The 20,077-nt window shown below is 43.9% G+C and overlaps 1 protein-coding gene across 1 annotated transcript in view; it reads right to left on the bottom strand.

The window, feature by feature from the left end:
- Window positions 1-2,802: 2,802 nt before the first annotated feature.
- SQOR (sulfide quinone oxidoreductase) overlaps window positions 2,803-20,077 on the bottom strand; it is a 48,428-nt gene continuing 31,153 nt past the window's right edge. The window contains exons 5-10 of the mRNA XM_055435788.2: window positions 16,910-17,104; window positions 14,652-14,861; window positions 6,804-6,987; window positions 5,045-5,112; window positions 4,360-4,538; window positions 2,803-3,121 (exon numbers count right to left, since the gene is read on the bottom strand). Of these exons, the coding sequence (XP_055291763.2) occupies window positions 3,064-3,121; window positions 4,360-4,538; window positions 5,045-5,112; window positions 6,804-6,987; window positions 14,652-14,861; window positions 16,910-17,104 (894 nt within the window). The 3' untranslated portion in view covers window positions 2,803-3,063. The remainder of the gene's footprint in view (window positions 3,122-4,359; window positions 4,539-5,044; window positions 5,113-6,803; window positions 6,988-14,651; window positions 14,862-16,909; window positions 17,105-20,077) is intronic.

Here is a 20,077-nt window from a genome sequence, read left to right as displayed (position 1 = left end):
CATATTAAGTGTAAAACACAGATCACAAAACAGTACTCACAGTATGATCCTACTTGTTTTCAGGAACTTTAACAGCAATCATTAGGACACTAGAGAAAAAGACACCAAGATGCTATTAGTTGTTACAACTGGGTCATGGATTCGAAGTGATTTCTGTTCCTTTTATTGATCTCCATTTTCTGAATTTGTCTACAAAATTTAGAAATAAGAGGTTTCATACCAAAAAAAAGAATCTACTAAGTCTGAAACCCTGTGCTCCCCTGTTGATTTCAGGCTCACTTCCCTCCCTGGAGCTCAGTGGTCCCTAAGCTGCCACACAGGTCTGTTTTCACTGTACCCTCAGCTCACCCAGGAGCTGACACCAGGGCAGAAATTGAAAGGGAAAAAGCTCTGGGACAAGGGGTGGTGGCAGTGGTGGGGGGGATGGACCCAAGAAAGGATTTCCCAAGCCAGCTGTCCCAGCCCTGTGTCACTTCTGAACTCTGGAGGCATCAGCAGGATGGGACCTGCAACCTCACCCACCCCAGGCACCATCTTTGGAGAAACTGCCAGCTACCCTGGTCTTGCTGCTGCTGCTAAGTCTCTTCAGTCGTGTCAGACTCTATGTGACCCCATAGACGGCAGCCCACCAGGCTCCCGTCCCTGGGATTCTCCAGGCAAGAACACTGGAGTGGGCTGCCACTGCCTTCTCCAACCCTGGTCTTACCCCTCCCCATTTACTGCTGCTGACTGGAAAAACTGAAGGCAGTCCCAGAGCAGAGCCTCTCCCTTGAGCAAGCCCACATTTGTGGTTAAGAAGATATGGTTTCAGAAGTCAAACTTTTCTGGAATTCAGCACATTTCTGATCTTTCCCATATCAAAGGAGCAAAAGCTAGAAACCAACGTACTGGTCAATAGTGGTTACTGCTCCCCCTAGCCTTGGCAGTCAATTCTGCCCAGCATAATGTGAACTGAAGCAACATCCTGATGCTTCGCGGTTTATTCAGAATACACAATCATAAGCAGACACAGGAGACTCCAGCTCACCCTGTGAGGGACTTCAAAGTGACTCACCCTGGAGCCTCAGCCATTCCCAGAAATACTTTCACTCTTTGAAAATGCATTTGTGTCCACATTTAGGGACATTACTCCCAGGACTGTGTGGACCTTGCAGAGAAAGATCATTTTGGGTGAACAGCCCCCAGCTCTCCCTGACTTGGCAGCCCACCAGGAGCCAGGCTGCAGCTGGCTCAGGCAGGAGCTCTGTAAAGGCCCAGGGACTCAGAGCAGGACAGAAAACCCCTACCTCTGCCTGTTCTCCAGCAGCACAGACTGAAAAGCAGCACCACCTACTGTAGCACTGCTCTCTCATTCTAGAACCCGGATGAGGCTGGGAGGGTTGAGTGCGATCACTACAGTGGTCAATAAAATCTGTTGTCCAAACGGGACATTTGGAAAGTGAAAACCGGACGGGACATTTGGAAAGTGAAAACCGGGGCGGGGAGCGGTGCTATTAAAGCTATGCCAGAATAATAGATATTAAACAGGAAAACCCCAGACAAACCAGAGTGTGGTCATCCAGAAAACATCTCCCACTTCTATTGACAGATGAGAAGTCTGTTGCTAGGATGGTACTCCCTTTCCTCCTCAGAAACATGTGCTACTGAAGAAAATCTACTTTCCTAATCAAACCAAGGCCTTTTTCAGCAAGCTTCCCAGCATCCCAGGGAAAGGAGAGGAGACTATCATGGGAACGAGGCTGTAGCAGGGCCCTTATCTGTCTGGATCATGACTGTATCTCCAGGGCCAAGGCAGTGTTTGGCAGCTCATAGGAGCTCAGTAAATCCTTGCTAAATTAATGAACAAATGCCTGAGCAGAGCTTCTAAAGCCATCCAGGAACTTCAGGAAACGAGAGACTTAGCAACCCTAAATAACACTGTTCCTCAAACTGGGTAACAGTTTAGGTTTGAACCCTACTGCATAAACAGTTATGTACTGCCCTTTGGTGGAATTTATAAATAAATATGAAACATGCAAAGCTTTCAAATACCAGGTTGAACTGAAACCTGAAACTGTAAGCTTCCAAATAAACTAATTGGAGAAAAAATGATTTTGAAGCTGCTGCTGAACTTCAAGTCAACTGAAACTACTTCCGGCAGTGTTTCTAACATGATCTCATTCAAAATTTTCTTGGCCAAAACTGGTCCTGCATCAACCCCATCTTCACTAAGTGTACATTCTCTGCAAAGCAGGGGCCATGAGAGACCTGGATTTGCAAGAGATTTAGTGGAGGAAATGTCTGTCAAGGCTAAAGGTGAAGGCACAGGAGAAGGCAAGGGAGGGCTTTCAGACCATGATGTGAGAGGGACATCTGGGAGAGGAAGGGAGAGGAAGGAAGGAGCGGTGGGAAAGAACCACCTCAGGCCTGATGCACTTCTCAGTCTGGCCTGATGCTCTGGCCAGACTGATGGGAAATTCTGGAGCCAAAGTTGCCAGGAGAGGACTTACGCGTCCTGGGGGAACAGCACGAGTATTCCCTGTGTCAGTCACGGGATGGGAGAACGTGGCCTCAGCACGAACACAGTGGAGGGTCAGCTCTAGGCCACATGTCTTCACAGCTTTCACAGGCACTGTTTCAAATAATACTCTCCCTGGAAATAACTCTTGTTTTTATAAATCCAGACAGGCTCTGGTGAAATTATGCCAGCTCCCAGCTGAACAGTCAAAGTAGGGAACAAGTAAACTATCCCACCACCACAATCTTTTCCTCCCTATAGCTATCTTTTCATACCACCAATCAAGATCAAATTTTCTCACAGAATCTCAATCAGTGGGTGCTTTTATTTAAAAAATAGAAGTCTATTTTTTTTTCATTTGAATGTTTCCAAATAATTAAGCTTGTCCTGAGCAGCCTGCAGGGGAGCTGCCCAGAGGGACTGAGAAGGGAGGCATTTGGTCACTGTCATCCAGCAGTAAATTCTTTATGGGGTTGGGTTTTGAGTTCTTCATGCTGCTCTTGGTCAATCCATGGCTGTGATTCTGGTCCAGAAGCCATCCGGGGAGAGCAAGGGCTGGGCCATCCTTAGCTCTTACCCAGATGGAACAATTTCCGCAGAAACGCTGGTCCTCCCCAGTATCCCCTGTAAGAAATGACACAGAATAGTTCTTTGCATCGGAAAAAAAGGGGTGACTTCAGGCAGCAGGATATTTAAAGGGAAGCCAGGCTGCTCACAGACAATGTTTCTCAGGCTATAAAGCAAGATTGACAGCAAGGTAGAAAGAACCCAGGTCTAGGAGGGCACAACTGACTTTAACACTGACTTGCTCTGTGAGCCTGAACCTACTGACTCAATTCAGCAAACCTGTACGAAGCCTCTACTACGCGCAAACTGCGGTCTTCTCTACCTTGACCAGCTCATAAATTAAGTACAGGTCCGGGTTTCCAAACCTATTGGCATTTTGAACCATATACTTCTCCGTGGTAGGGGGCAGTCCTATTCAGCAGCATCCTTGGCCTCTGCTCACTAGATGCCCGTCGCATCCCCTCCAGCTGTGACAACAAAATATATCTCCAGATATTGTCACATGTCCCCTGGGGAGCAGAATCATCCCTAGCTGAAAAACATTGGTGTCTACATTTTGACTTACTTTTCTCAAAGGGTTTGGGAGAGTCAAATGAGATTTTCTTTTTTTTTTTTTTGCAACAAGGAAGAGGAATTAAGTTTGTCATTGTTTACTTATTGAATGCCTACGATGGACCTGTCTCTTTATGTATTATCTCATTCATCCCATTCTGTGAGGAAGACAATGTTCCTTTCATTTTGCAGATAAGACACTTAAACACAGACAGTTTAAGCAACTTGCCCTAGGACGCATAGTTGGTAGATGGCAGACGTGACTCAAACACAGGTCTCCAAAGCTTAGCTGTTAATTAGTATGTTTTTTCTTATAATAAAAACAAAATTAAGGTGGCAGATGATAAAGTACTTGACAGGTCAAAGTGATTCACTATGATTATGGTGATGACGATTATTTATCCAGCAGCAAGAGAGTGTCAGAACATGAAAGACTAGAGAACTGGTCACTGCTGATTATAAAAAGAAGAGGCTGTGTCCCCGTGGGTGGGTGGTAGCTGTGCTAGGGCTCCGTCTCTCACCCAGGGCAGCCTCTTGCCCACCACATCTGGCTGAGGCTTCAGAACCCTTCTCAGACTGACATTACCAATCTGTGAGACATGACTTAGCAAGGTGGATCACCTTCGCCAGTCCTGCTCAGGGTCATATTTCCTGAAGCTGGAAGGCCTCCTTGAAACAACCCCCCTGTACAGGTTGTCGCAATCTGCTAACAGGAATGCCTCTCCCCCAGGTGATATACTTACCTCAGCATCAAATTCCAATACAGGAACGGCATCATGTCAGCCTTCATGAGGTACATGGAAAGTCTCTCTTTACTCTGGTCAAAAGGGAAGGTTTCCAGGGGCTCAGCATTGTAGTTAAACTCTGCGAGAATCACACGGTTGTAGCCAGTCACCAGTGGACATGATGTGTAGCCATCATACTGTGATTGAGACAAAGTTGGAAAGTGACTTTTTTTCATGTGCTATCTAGACACCTGGCTTCCCAGGTGGCTCAGATGGTAAAGAATCTGCCTGACAATGCAGGAGATGCAGGTTCAATCCCTGGGTTGGGAAGATCCCCTGGTGACGGAAATGGCAACCCACTCCAATATTCTTGCCTAGGAAATCCCATGGACAAAGGAGCCTGGCAGGCTACAGTCCATGGGGTCACAAAGAGTCAGACACGACTTAGCGACCAAACAACGATCACCACCTAGACATCTTAGGACTTATTACTCTGAGCACTGGTAATGTTTTCCTTTTTTGTATATTCTACTTTTTGTACAATGAAAATATAGAAATTACATAGCAAGGATATACTAAAGGCAAAAATTGAAGTGCCCATAATAGAGAAACTAATTAAGAAAGCAGCAAAATTGTGGGAAAAGTTTTCCTGCAGAATGGAAGATGGTAAGTTGAGACAGTGATTCTTACAAGGCATACAAACCTTCTTCACTGGTGTTTGATTCTTCATAATCAGAGAAATTGTTCTGTCAAGTATTCCTGACTGGGCAGCTATATAAGAAATGGAAAAGTCAGAAAATCAGAAGTGTCTAGATTTTCCATGAAAACTAATTTGCAAATAATTTTAATGTGAAGAAGTTAAGAAGACTCCATATCCCATCCCTCTAGATTGTAACTAGAACACAGGTCAATCCAGTGATGGACTGTAGCTTCACCAAGGACCAGACAAACTAACAGGATGGGCTCCTGAGGTGACACAGTGAGAGGCACAAACATACAACCCAAATCTGATCATAGGAAACTACCAGACAATTCTAAATTGCAGTATTTTCTATATAATAACCAACCAACACTCTTCAAAAATATCAATGTCATGAAAGTAAAAAACACAAATGCCAGAGGCTTGTTCTAGATTAAAGAAAACCAAAGAGACACGACAATCAGTGTGGGGTGTGGCCCTTGGCTGGCTCACAGATTTAAGGGGAACTGAGGATGGTGGGGGGAAGAGTGGATAGGGAAAGCTAAAAAGGACGTTTTTAGAAAAACTGAAGAAATTCACAATGGGTTGTATTGATGATTTCATAATTTAATGTTCAATTTCTTAGATGTAAAAATGACCTTTGGGTATAAAGGAGAAAGTCCTTTTTCTTAGGAGACAGAAGTTGAAGTATTTGAGGGTGAAGTATCATGATGTCAAAATTTACTTTCGGATGACTTTATAAAAGGTACATAGGGTGATCAGACAAAATATTCATTTATGGGTTTATTATTATATTATATTGGTCACAAAATATGAATAATTGGTTAATACCTGAAGGGTATATGGGTATTCATTGTACTTTCGAAGTTTTCATAGGTTTGAGATTTTTGAAATGAAAAGTTTGGGGGAAATGACTATAAATAATCAGAGGACATTCAGTGGATTTCCTCGAAAGCCTTTCTTATGTTGACACAGTCAACAAAAGTAACACATGTTCTGTGGGTATGTAATTCACACGAAACGCTCCCATACCCACCGGCAGGGAGGTTCATGTTTTATAGCATCTAAAAAAGACAGTTCCTGTCTACAGAAAACAGAATCCAAAAGGCAATTCTCTCCATCACTGCTAGAGCGGAACATCGACGTGAAGAATTTAGTTGCCCAGGCTGAGGCCTTAATCGTGTACCAATCAGGGCACTCTCCACCATTTCTGTCTTAACACAGCAATTTTCTGCTCTGCAAGCTTTCATTGACTTGCATGTGTTTTCTGGGGAAACAAATGCTTCCCTAGTTTTACGGTGTTTCAGGCAGAAGAAAAACAGCCAAACTGCCCAACATCAGGGATGTTCCAAAGAAGACCAGGGATGTGAGCATGGTAGTATGAGAAGTTAACAGAATTCTAGAGAGCTGGAAAAGTGGTACCTCTCTCGCCAATATCCCCCTCCCCTGAAAACTACCCCTCTGACCCAGAAAAGGCAGATGAGGTCATGCTACTCTGGTGCAAAGCATTCAACAGATACTTTCTTCTTTACACAACACTAGATTCATTGACAACTAGGTTCATTACACAACACTAGGTTCATTGACAACACTTCTGTTTTGGGGAGGCCAAAGGCGTTTTTAGGCACAAAAGCTTCTTCATTAATATAATTAGTATATAATGAAATGCCTCTGGTATCCAACTTTTGTTTTTGTTATGACGGTGCCTTAGCAGAAGGCACCCCAGCTTTGAGTGAGGAGGGAACATAGCTCAAGGCCTTACCTACGGCAGCAGCGGTCTTTGATGTCGGCAGGTTGGTACAGTCCCCGATCCCAAACACATTTGGGTACCGCTTGTGCTGCAGAGTGTCTTTGTCCACGTCCACCCAGCCGGCAGCATCAGCCACAGGACTTGTCTTGAGGACATCTGGTGGGCTCATGGGTGGTGTAACATGAAGCATTTCATACTGCCAAAAGGAGGGCATCCAAATGTGTGTTTGTTCCATTATTTCCATAGCCCCACAAGCTCTGGCCCCAACTCCCCGACACACACAAGGACTGTGGCTGAACGGAGCACTGTACAGTTAGTGCTCGTACTGATCCACACACTTGCCCAGATCATCCATGCTCCCATGAAAGGCAGTGATAAAATAACTGACATGGTCTCCCCGTACAGAGTTCACGGGATCCCTTTGGCAGCTGGCATGGGGGAATCTGAAAAACGGGAGTGAACCTCACTAACATTTTGAAAGAACACATTGATGCTTCTACTTATTACTGAAACGAAGCAGGTGATGTAGTATCTCAGTTGCCGTCTTCCTGACCCTCGGCTGATGACTTGTAAAGTCTGGTTATGTCAGGTTTACTCTGCAGAGAGGTTCTCAGAATGCCTAAAACTTGTAAAGACCCATGTTAGGAGCTGATAAGTGAGCACCATTCTCAAATATGAGTCAACTCTCAAAACACGAAAAGGAAACCATCAAAACACCAATTTAAGGTGAAAAAAAGGCAGCAAGAATATTGGCTAACACTTTGCAGAAGGAGGGGTCTAATTCAGTATTGGGTTTATTGAACCGTGTAGGTGGCAGGATGGATTTTTTTTCCGCAAAAACCTTTATCAAGGCTACCCTTGGCAATTAGGCACTGACCTAACCTTTTGATGGCTAGTGTAACTCTTGTTTATGTGATACGCTTTTTTGTTTGTTTAACATAATATTTTGTAGCTTATTCTATTTCTTTTAACCAACTCCATCTAGCAATTTCAAATTGATTCAGTTCAGTCACTCAGTCGTGTCCGACTCCTTGCAAACTTTAGCATCTTAGGACAATCCGAACCTTCGGATAGTCAACAGCCCCTGATTTTCATAACAAGTTTCGCATCTTCACCAGGGCCTAGCAGTCATGATGGCAGAGGGAGTCAGGGATGTGACTTATATTTGTTCCCACTCTGTTATGAGTTTAGTCAACCTTAAGGTGGAAGAAGTGGAGTGAATGTGTAGTGCTTTGCGAAGTACCCTAGTTCGCTCTTTAGTGGCCTGGGTCCCTGAGGCTGTGTCTGTTAATTTACATGCAAACTGAGCACATGTCTGCAGGACAGCAGATGGAATAGTCAACACCCATCATCCACCAAATTATTAAGGCCATGTCTGTATTTCTGAAGTTAACCAGAACTGAGGGCCAAATCTTACTAGCATCATCTCTATCTATTAGAGCTAATATGTGCTTGAATTTCACAAATACACATGAATTTCATACATCTTTTCTAGAAGAGAGGTTAAATATTTCCATGTAATCATCATAAAGGGATGACATTTTACTTGAGCAAAAGAACTACTAGGGTCATTTTATAGATTTGTTGAAAATTAATACTGGCATTCAGTTATAGCTTGTTTTGTATCCATTATTTCCATAAACTGAATCTAGTAAATAACATGGTTCTCCTTCATTAACATAAATAACCTATTCAGAGTAGTGATGTTCAAACTTTTATGTTTATAAAGAAGATCTGTAGAAAATTCAGGTTCCTGAGCCCTTCCACCCCAAGATCCCAATCCATTAGGTCTGGGAGAAGAACGTGAATGTGTACTTTAACAACCTCCACCCCAATGATTCTGAAACATGAAACCTGTAGATGACAGTATTAGAAACTCTGGCTTGAAGGAATAGGTTCATTTATAATAAAAAATGAAATGCTATTACTTAGTCACTTCACCTTTCCTTTCCTTTTCTATAAGGAAATGCACTGTACTAGATAATCTCCAAAATCTCTTCTAATTCTAGGATGCCGTGATATAAAGCAAGTTCAGATCTCTAAAAACTGGAGACGGGCCAGTTCACAAGCCCTCTATGAAGGATCAGAGACTAGAGGCTTCGGGTATATTTAATTGTTTACAGTAGTGGTGCTCAGTCCTGCTTACACATGAGAATCATTAGGGGAAATTTGGAAGCTCCCAATCCTCAATCCAGACCCCAGACCAATTAATCAAAATCTCTGGGAGTTAGACTCAGGCATCAGCATGTTTTGAAAGTCCTCTGGGTGACTGAAATGTGCAGCCAGAGCTGAGAGTCACTACTCTAAAGCCTTTTGGTAGATTTTTTGAAATTCATATTTTAAAGAGTAGAATTAGGTTTGAAGAGAAAAATCTAATCCAAAAGCCTGTACTTCAAAAGGGACACAAATAATCTTCTTTCTTTATAAACCCTTCAGAAGAACAATAACCATTCATTTATCCAAGTCCCTATCTGCAAGCCTCAGCTAGCCATGGCACAGCAGAGAACCAGAGCGAAAAGGACCTAATAACAAAATTAAGTTCGTGCACTCAGGTTCATACACTTTGCTCATAAAAATATGCTGTGGGCCCTCACACACCACCCATTTGCTTTTACTTTACATATTAATGAGTTTGGCTATCTCATTTTCCAGCCAATAAAAGGATTAGAAGTAGCAGTTTTAAAACACTGGAGCTAGAAGGATCTCCCAATCACAACTGCCTGACAGTAGGAAGGAAGAAAACAATAAAACTACAAAGAGGATGCACACAAAATCAAATAACAGAGTAGACTGAGATCCTTTCATAAGAGGATAATTAGCCCTAAACACGGAGAAGGCAATGGCAACCCATTCCAGTGTTCTTGCCTGGAGAATCCCAGGGACGGGGGAGCCTCGTCGGTTTCTGTCTATGGGGTCACACAGAGTCGGACACGACTGAAGTGACTTAGCAGCAGCAGCAGCAGCAGCCCTAAACAACCCAGTAGGCCCTAGATGCATAACTATATAAGTGCTACTCAAAATTATGACCCTGAGCTGGGGCAAGGAGACAAGCCGGGGACATCCTGGGACACCAGAAAGCAAGGAAGTGCTCAAAAATGTAAGGGGGACATGTCTCAAGGACATTAAGAGCCATTCTGAAAGGGTTCCTGCTGACCCAATCTGGGACAACTTGAGCAACAAAATACTTAAGGACAGAATGAATTATAAACTGTGAAGTGAAAGTACCTCCTGACATATCAATAAACAAGAAATGTCACAGCCATCAGCAATTTCTGGCCTCCAAATGTGAATGAGGGCTCCAAAAACTGCAATCCAGCAGATGCTGCCACCCGCCACAGTGATTGCTGAGGAGCTCTGGGAATGAAGAAGCAAGGTGAACAAGGAAACAGGATTGGCCCCAGATAGCAGAGGTGCTTATGAAAGGAATGAATTCAGCGAGCTTAGAGGCTTGCATCTTCCCAAACATAGAATGCTGAATTCCTTAACTTCCTACCTGATCTCTGATGTTCAGGCTGCCTGCTCCCTTTGTTGCAAACTTGTATATAGCCTGACTTCCCCTCCTGCATGCTCGGAGCAGTTTTCTCAGAGCTACTGAGATGCTGTCAGCTTGACTCAGAGTCCTGAACATTCCCACCAAATAAAATAACTCTCTACTTTCAGGTTGTAACTATATTTTTTTTAGTTGACAAAACCAGTGGGGGAAAATACAGGCATTCATAAGTTCATCAGTTCAGTTCAGTCGCTCAGTCGTGTCCAACTCTTTGCGACCCCATGAACAGCAACACGCCAGGCCTCCCTGTCCACCACCAACTCCCGGAGTTCACTCAAACTCATGTCCATCGAGTCGGTGATGCCATCCAGCCATCTCATTCTCTGTCGTCCCCGTCTCCTCCTGCCCTCAATTTTTCCCATCATCAAGGTCTTTTCCAATGAGTCAGCTCTTCACATCAGGTGGCCAAAGTATTGGAGTTTCAGCTTCAGCATCAGTCCTTCCAGTGAACACCCAGGACTGATCTCCTTTAGGATGGACTGGTTGGAACTCCTTGCAGTACAAGGGACTCTCAAGAGTCTTCTCCAGCACCATAGCTCAAAAGCATCAATTCGGCGGAGGGGTGCGGAGCCCGGCGGCTCGGGGCCCAGAGAGCGCCGCGGCCGGGAGCCCGCTGGCCCCTGACAGCCCCCTCCCCCTGGCGGACGACGGCGACGAGGGCGCCGGTCAGGGCGGAGCAGCGAATAGAGCGCGGGGCCCTGAGCTCCACCGCATGGAGCGGGACGAACGGCCGCCTAGCAGAGGGGGAGGTGGCGGGGAATCGGCGGGGTTCCTGGAGCCGCCCGCCGATCTCCCTCCGCCGCCACGGCTTTTGTCAGGACGAATTGGCAGAGTTCGACTCAAGCACTAACCAGAGTGCTGACGCCTGGAGAGGTTAAATGACTCACCCCAAAGTACACAGTGGAGAAATATCTGGGACTTCAGAGCTGCTGTTTTAATGAATCTTCTATCCTGTTTCTGGCTCTCTTGACTGTGACAAGTCTCAGATGCTAATGGAAGAGTTTAAGGCAGTATAATGATTTATAACATACAATGGGGCCTTTTGTGTCCAGAATGAAGACTATTTTCTAAGTGTCAAAAAAAAAAAAAGCATCAATTCTTCGGCGATCAGCTTTCTTCACAGTCCAACTCTCACATCCATACATGACCACTGGAAAAACCATAGCCCTGACTAGACGGACCTTTGTTGGCAAAGTAATGTCTCTGCTTTTTAATATACTATCTAGGTTGGTCATAACTTTCCTTCCAAGGAGTAAGCGTCTTTTAATTTCATGGCTGAAATCATAATCTGCAGTGACTTTGGAGCCCAGAAAAATAAAGTCAACCATTGTTTCCACTGTTTCCCCATCTATTTGCCATGAAGTGATGGGACCAGATGCCATGATCTTAGTTTTCTGAATGTTGAGCTTCAAGCCAACTTTTTCACTCTCCTCTTTCACTTTCATCAAGAGGCTTTTGAGTTCCTCTTCACTTTCTGCCATAAGGGTAGTGTCATCTGCATATCTGAGGTTATTGATATTTCTCCCAGCAATCTTGATTTCAGCTTGTGCTTCATCCAGCCCAGCGTTTCTCATGATGTACTCTGAATATAAGTTAAATAAGCAGGGTGACAATATACAGCCTTGATGTACTCCTTTTCCTATGTGGAACCAGTCTGTTGTTCCATGTCCAGTTCTACTGTTGCTTCCTGACCTGCATACAGGTTTCTCAAGAGGCAGGTCAGGTGGTCTGGTATTCCCATCTCTTTCAGAATTTTCCACATAAGTTCATACTAATAACTAATTGGGAAGGGAGAGTTTTTGCTGACAGGATGCCAAGAATCTACCAGTACCGGTGGAGGGAATGCTAGACTGGAACATCATTTTGCAACCACCATAGTAAAGACTGGATTAGGCAAAAATCATCAATGGATGCTAAATCTATTGGGAAACTTTCATGAGTAGGGAGTAGGGTGTTTGCATGGTCTTAAAGTGCCCCCCTCCTTATTAGTAGCAAAAAAGAAAAAGAATAATAATTCTCTACAGTGAAGAAATTGGACCATTTCTGGACTTGTGATCAAAATGAACACATCAAGGGGCAGATGAGCACTGGGTGCTTTCCAACGTGTTATCCTAGAAAGACACATCATTTATGTGGTATTTCAGCCCAAAACGCAGAGCCTGAAACTCATCATCAGGAAACACAGACAAACTCAAAATGAGGAACACCTTATTAAAAAATAAAAGTGGGAGAGGGAGCTGTATTTCAAAATGCAGGGTCACAGAAGACAAAGGCTGTAGAAACGTCACAGATTAAAGGAGGCTAAAAACACATGACAATTAAATGCAATACCTGCCTGTAGACCAACTTCTGGAGGACAGGAAGTACTATAATACTATTCACCAATCAACAAAACTTGAATATAAATCACAGATTAAAATATTGTATCCTTGCTAAATTTACTGAATTGATAACTATACTGTGGTTATATAAGAGAATACTCCTAACTCTTAGGAAAATTATGGTGAAATATTTAGGGGTAAAGGGCCATGACACATGACGTACATGAGTATGTGCTAAGTTGCTTCAGTTGTGTCCAACTCTTCGCGACCCTATGAACTATAGCCCACCAGGCTTCTCTGTCCATGGGATTTTCCAGGCAAGAATACTGGAGAGGGTTGCTATGCCCTCCTCCAGGGGACCTTCCCAACCCAGGAATTAAACACCCGTCTCGAGTATCTCCTGCATCAGCAATCAGGTTCTTTACTACTTTACCAGCCTGGTAGCTCAGATGGTAAAGAGTCTGCCTGCAGTGCGGGAGACCCAGGTTCAATCCCTGGGTCGGGAAGATCCCCTGGAGAAGGAAATGGCAACCCACTCCACCATTCTTGCCTGCCTGGAGAATCCCATGGATGGAGGGGCCTGGCAGACTACAGTCTATGGGGTTGCAAGGAATCGGACACGACTGAGTAACTTCACTTCTTTACCACTAGCGCCACCTGGGAAGCCTGTGATGAACATGAGTCACCTTTAAAAGCTTTAGGGAAAATATATTACATTACATAATGTTTATATATGGAGAGAGAAACAGTGAAGCCAATGATAAAGCAAATGGGGTAAAACTCTGAAATAAGTGAATCTAGATAAAGGCTATTTGCAGTTTTCTTTGTACTATTTTTATTTTTGCAACTTCTCTAAGTTTAAGATTATTTCCAAATGAAAGTTTTTTAAAATTATGACCTTGAGTCATTAGAAGCATTTTAAATGATAGTCACTACACACCATTTAAGAATGGAAAGATGTATGCAATACGTTTTAGAAAGAGCTCCCACTAAAAAGCTTAAACTGTGAAGTTCTGATGTTTAGAAAATTAATCTTGGGCTCACTTCAAAATTTCCATTTATGGAATCCTTCATTCCTCGAAAAAGGCTGAATGAATAAAATGTGACTGTGTACTGTTTCCTCATTGCTAACAGCTCTTGCCAAAATGATATAAACAAATGATGCTTCTCTGCATCTTCTCTGGATGCCTTTACATCTTGTTCTTAATATACTATTCCCACTTCACAGAAGAAACAGATGCACAGAAGCCAAGCCCACATACAAAGACTAGATCTCTCCAAGTAGGATGTGGCTCTGCCAGATCTTTCAAGGATTTGTAACCATTTCCTTTGATGCACAGGTATGAGATGTTTAAAGACAGATAAAAGATATCCATCATTCCTGAGCTACCCACAAGCAGGCCTGGCTGTCTCCATAAATGGAGACAATTACTATATCCTGCATTTAAGAAGCCCTTCCTGAACTCTAGGCAACTAAAGTTGTGAAATGTTTCTGGCTACTTCAAATGACTCAGTGCCAAAAATACAGACACAAAACAGGATAAAAATTCACTTGGTACCAGTAGATGAGGGCTTCTGTGGTGGCCCAGTGGTAAAGAATCTGCCTGCCAAGTAGGAGATGTGGGTTCGATCCCTGGGTCGGGAAGATCCACTGCAGAAGGAAATGACAACCCACTCCAGTATTCTTGCCTGGAAAATCCCATGGACAGAGGAGCCTGGTGAATTATAGTCCATGGTGTCACAAAGAGTCAGGCACAACTGAGAGACTAAACAGCAACAACAGTAGATGAACCCTCCTCATCTCCCGTGACACAACCTCTTATCTCTTCCTCTTCCCCATTTTGGTCCACCTTTTCCCCATCACAACCCTAAGATGCTCATTGTAACCAGCTTCCCAAGCACAGAACAATGATGGACAAAGAAGTGGGGCCCTCGGTGTCGCCTGTGTCCATAGCACTGCTCAGCTGACAGCTTCACCTCCACACTCACTGAAATCACTTGGGTCTCTCCAGGTTTGTCCAGATTCTCAAAAACAGCCTCTTGCTTATCAGCTCGGACTTCAATGAGATTTTGCTTGTAGTTAACGGTGAGGGTCCTCTCCTGGATAATCTTCTGCAGGGCATCTGCATATTTCTTGACCCCAAAAATGGCTCCAAGAGAAGTGTTGAAAATGATATTGGCCTTGGGTCGCTTTCCAGTCTGAAAAAAAGATAAAAATAGAAACAATCAACATCAAAGCATTACTCCAACCACCCTTTTTTTTAAAACTAGACAAGACTTAAAACCCTCCAGAGACCTCATTAGCTTTCTCCATCATTATGCACTGGTGGGGTGAGGTGTGGATCACAGCCTCCTCCTTCTTTCATCTTCCATCAGTGACACAGCACCTCAGTCCAACTCGATTCAGAGGTTGAGATGGACCCTGTTCAGCGAGGTCCAGAGATGACAGTCAAGTCCAAGGGAAGATAGACCTGAATTGTTTATTCATGTATTCATTTGTTGATTCTCTCAGTAAATATTTAATGAAGTCCTAGAGTTGACTAGGTACTGTTCTAAGTGCTCCACATTCTCTGGATCACAGAAAAAACAACAGAGTTCCAGAAAAACATCTACTTCTGCTTTATTGACTATGCCAAAGCCTTTGACTGTATGGATCACAATAAACTGTGGAAAATTCTGAAAGAGATGGGAATACCTGACCACCTTACCTGCCTCCTGAGAAATCTGTATGCAAGTCAAAAAGCAACAGTTAGAACGAGACATGGAACAATGGACTGGTTCCAAACTGGGAAAGGAGTACATCAGGGCTGTATATTGTCACCCTGCTTATTTAACTTATATGCAGAGTACATCAAGAGAAATGCCAGCCTGGATAAAGCACAAGATGGAACAAGGTTGCTGGAAGAAATATCAATAACCTCAGATACAGATGACACCACCCTTATGGCAGAAAGGGAGAAGGAACTGAAGAGCCTCTTGATGAAAGTGAAAGAGGAGAGTGAAAAAGTTGGCTTTAAACTCAACGTTCAGAAAACTAAGATCATGGCACCCAGTCTCATCACTTCATTGCAAATAGATGGGGAAACAATGGAAACAGTGATAGACTTTATTTTCTTGGGCTCCAAAATCACTGCAGATGGTGACTACAGTCATGAAATTAAAGGATGCTTGCTCCTTGGAAGAAAAGCTATGACCAACCGAGATAGCATATTAAAAAGCAGAGACATTACTTTGCCAACAAAGGTCCCTCTAGTCAAAACTATGGTTTTCCAGTGGTCATGTATAGACATGAGAGGTGAACCATAAAGAAGGCTGAGTGCCAAAGAATCGATGCTTTTGAACTGTGGTGTTGGGGACACTTGAGAGTCCCTTGGACTGCAAGGAGATCCAACCAGTCCATCCTAAAGGAGATCAGTTCTGAATATTCACTGGAAGGACTGATGCTAAAGCTGAAGCTCCAATACTTTGATCATTTGATGTGAAGAACTGACTCATTTGAAAAGACCCTGATGCTGGGAAAGATTGAAGGTGGGAGGAGAAGGGGACGACAGAGGATGAGACAGTTGGATGGCACCACCGGCTCAATGGATATGAGTTTGAGCTAGCTCCGGGAGTTGGTGATGGATAAGGAGGACCAGCATGCTGCAGTCCATGGGGTAGAGAAGAGTTGGACATGACTGAGTGACTGAACTGACAGCATGATTTTAACCATGTTAAAAAATAGGGAAGACAATGGAAGTACGTATCAAACTGATAACAGTAGCTATACCAAAGCAATTAGATTATGAATGACATCTTTTTTCTATTTTGCAAACTTTCAGTTACATAATTTTACACATGTGAAATAAAAAATAAAAATGCATGCTTCCCAATCGTGGTGCTGGAAAAGACTCTTAAGAGTCCCTTGGACAGCAAGGAGATCAAACCAGTCAATCTTAAAGGAAATCAACCCTGAAAATTCATTGGAAGGACTGAGGCTGACCCTGAAGCTCCAAGACTTTGGAGAAGTGGGCAGTAGAGGAAGAGATGGTCAGATAGCATCATCTGCTCAATGGACATGAATTTGAGCAAACTCCAGGAGATAGAGGAGGACAGGGAAGCCTGGTGTGCTGCAGTCCATGGGGTTGCAGAGTTGGACACGATTTAGTGACTGAACTATTAAATTTAGAAACAAAAATGGTATTTTGACATGGATAAAAATGATATCCCTTCTGCCCTCCTTGCCCATCTCTGGAAAGGAAACATACCTTCCTGAAATAGGCTTCTGATAAGTACATGATCTTCTGCGGGGCCCCAGCGCACTTCACTGGAGTGTTAGGGAAGGTAAAGATGGCATTGCCCTCCTTGAAGTCCTGCAGAGCTTTCCATGTCTTCTCCACTGTCCTCACTGAGTAATTGGACCCTATTTTGGGATGGGCAAAACCTTCAGGGAGGCCTTTGATCTGCAACAAAGCACACAAAGAAATGATTATTTAACAAAAGTGAAAATGGAATCTGTGTTTAGAAGCCTTCTTCGCTGTCATTTCTACCACCTTCATGTATTTCAGCACAATTTTGAGCCTCCTGAACTCACACACAGCGGCACTAGCAGGTGAGTGGGGGGTCTGCTAAGCCCAGAGCTGTGGGGCCTGCAGTCATCTGCCAAAGTGGAGAACAGGTGAGGCTGAGGGGAAACCCTGGGTCTCTGTGGCCTGGAGACCAGAATTTGAACCTCTCTTCCCACCATCAGAGTGAGGACAAGAAGCTAGCCTTAATTCCTTTTTGGAGAACAAGTTTTCTTATTAGGAGGGAGAAGAACAACAGGCAGAACCAAGAGCCACTCCATCAGTAATAACAAAATTAAATTACCCTGTATCAGGTTGAACCAGGCCAAGCGCTTGATAAAAGCAGCAAAGGCAGGAAATTAAAAGTATGGACTTGAGAACCTACAGACTCCAGTTTGAGTCCTAGCTCTTCCACTTACAAGCATTGTGATCCCCAGTAAATGGCCCAATAAATCAGGTAGTAGGTCTCAAGTGTTGTCCCCAAAACAGCACCACCTGGGAACTTGTTATAAATACAGATTACTAGACCCTAGCTCAAACTCACTGGATCAGAAACTCAGAGGCAAGCCCAGAAATCTGTTTTAACAGGTCCCTCCAGGTAATTCTGATGCCCACTGAAACGCTTATGTTCATCATCTGTGAAATGGGGATAAAAGTAACTGCTCTGTAGGATTGCTGGCAGGAGCAAAGAGACCACAGTATAAGATGACTAGAAAAACGACACGTGTATGGTACATGCTCTGTAAATGTCAGTGTATTCCTGTCAGGAAGATTAACTGGGTCCTTCTCTTAAATGTTAGAAGGTTCATATAACACAATGGAGATGGAAATGAGTGAGTTAAGAGACTCAAGAATGATCAGAGAACCCTCAAAAACAGTCTCAAGATGAGCGGTCCTTCAAAACCTCTCCAGGCTGAAGGGCACCCACTCGTGACTCATGGAATCGCCCAACACCTGTTCCTCAAGTCACAGGGAAACAGAGTCCTGCGGTCTCCTCCATTACATGTTAAGAGCAAGTATTCCTCTGATTGTTAACCATATCTTCTGCTACAGTTTAAGTAGCTGTAATATTAGCAGTCTCAACAACAGTAACCACTTACTATTAGAAAATCACCCTGCATTTGAATGTTTCTGCAGTCTCACATCTATGCTAATATTCACTCTACTCACTACTCTGAGGGAGGGGGTGGAATATTACCAACCCACAGACAAAGATGAGGAAACTAAAGAGCAAGGTTGAGAGACCCACCTAGACTCTTACACAACTAGATACTGAGGCCCCTGCCCACGGCCTGTGGCCCTTCCCACAGGACCTCCATGCTTTCCAGCTCCCAAAGCAAAACTCAGGCTCCAAGAGATAAATAAATAGCCAGTCTGCCTTCATCATATTTCTCTAGTCTGAAGAAGCTGTTATCAAGGAAAACGGTTCCATAAAGTAGTAACCGAGTTCCTTTTAAGGAGAGTTGTTCCTAAAGGGCAGTTTATGACACCTCTGAATCCAAGGTGCTTCCCTGGAAACCCGGAAGCAGAAGGAGCAGGAAAGTCTGAGAAAGAGATGAGATCTGACCCCCACTCTGTGGGGAGCCGTGGATCATCCTTCCACACTGAGAAGACCAGAGAGCGGGACACGGCACTACAGAGATTCACTGGGAGCTGGTGGGGGAAGAGGCAGAGGCAGAGGCAGCTGGGCAGAGAGAAGCTTGCTCACGTTCAGCAAAGCCCAGATCAGAGATCAGTCCTTCTGGAGGCCCAACAACATCCTGCCCCCGAGGTCCACACACCTTGGCATCCTCATCAAAGCCATCTCTCCTTTGCCTGGGTAGTTTTCTAGTATCTTCAAGACTGCTAAGTTACACAGTAGCCCTGGAAACATTACTCACATCCTCTTAGCCTCGGTTTCCTCATCTATCAAGAGGAGATAAAAAATTTCTACCTCTCAAGCAGTCATGAGGAATCAATATTAGATTCTTTGCATAGTCCCTGGCACATGGTAGAGACTCCACAGTAACAGCTACTTTTAAATATTATTGTTTCTTGGTTTACTGCAAGAAGGTGCAAGCACTTTCAGCACTGGTGTCTTCAGACAGTTCTGTGTGAGAACTTGAGCCATCAGGGTGACATGACCATAGAGATAGGCTACCTTTGTTAAGTCGACTCTGGTGGACCTTTTGAAGAGGCATGGACTTCCCAGAAGCTATCACTGGCACCTTTCTCCATAGAGTCCTCCATGGCTTATTGTTTATATGAGGCTCATGACCCATGGCACCAAACTCATCACAACCTCCACACTAATCCATGGCTTGTTTAAACCTTCACAGAACAGGTACCAGGTCATTTCTTCTACTTCCTACACTGGGCATGTCACTATTCTGGTTTTTAACCCAGAAACACACATCACACTCCCTACGGATGCAACTCAGATGAGGCCCTCACCTAAACCACTTTCCTGAAACTTGTGACCTGGTTATCACAATGCTTTATGTGCTTCAACTACTTATTCATATTCCCCAAGAAGCTTCTAGAAATCATAATTACTAACTCACTCCATTATGCTTTAGGAAAATAAATTTGAATCTCACAAATTGTCAGAGGGCATCTGGCTCCCTAGCTCACTGAAAAGGGAGGTCTAAGGAACTGCTGGGGCAGCATTTATATTGTGTCAGTCACTTTATACCAAAAACCCAGCCTCTATACAACAAAACTTAGACATCCCTTCCGTGCCTGATAAGCTAACTGCTGGTATTCTACCCTTAAATTCTGCTTAAGAATTCACAATCTAAATCTTACTTTCAAAGGAAATACAACCAACTCAGTCCTACAGAGAAAGGTAGTTTTCTTGTTAAGTGTGGGAAAGGATGCTGTTTTGTACGA

The sequence above is a fragment of the Moschus berezovskii genome, chromosome 9 (genome assembly GCF_049115385.1).
Source record: "Moschus berezovskii isolate FMDL1 chromosome 9, NW_MosBer_1.0, whole genome shotgun sequence".
Classification (NCBI taxonomy): Eukaryota; Metazoa; Chordata; class Mammalia; order Artiodactyla; family Moschidae; genus Moschus; species Moschus berezovskii.
This window is presented reverse-complemented; position numbering and strand designations above follow the sequence as displayed.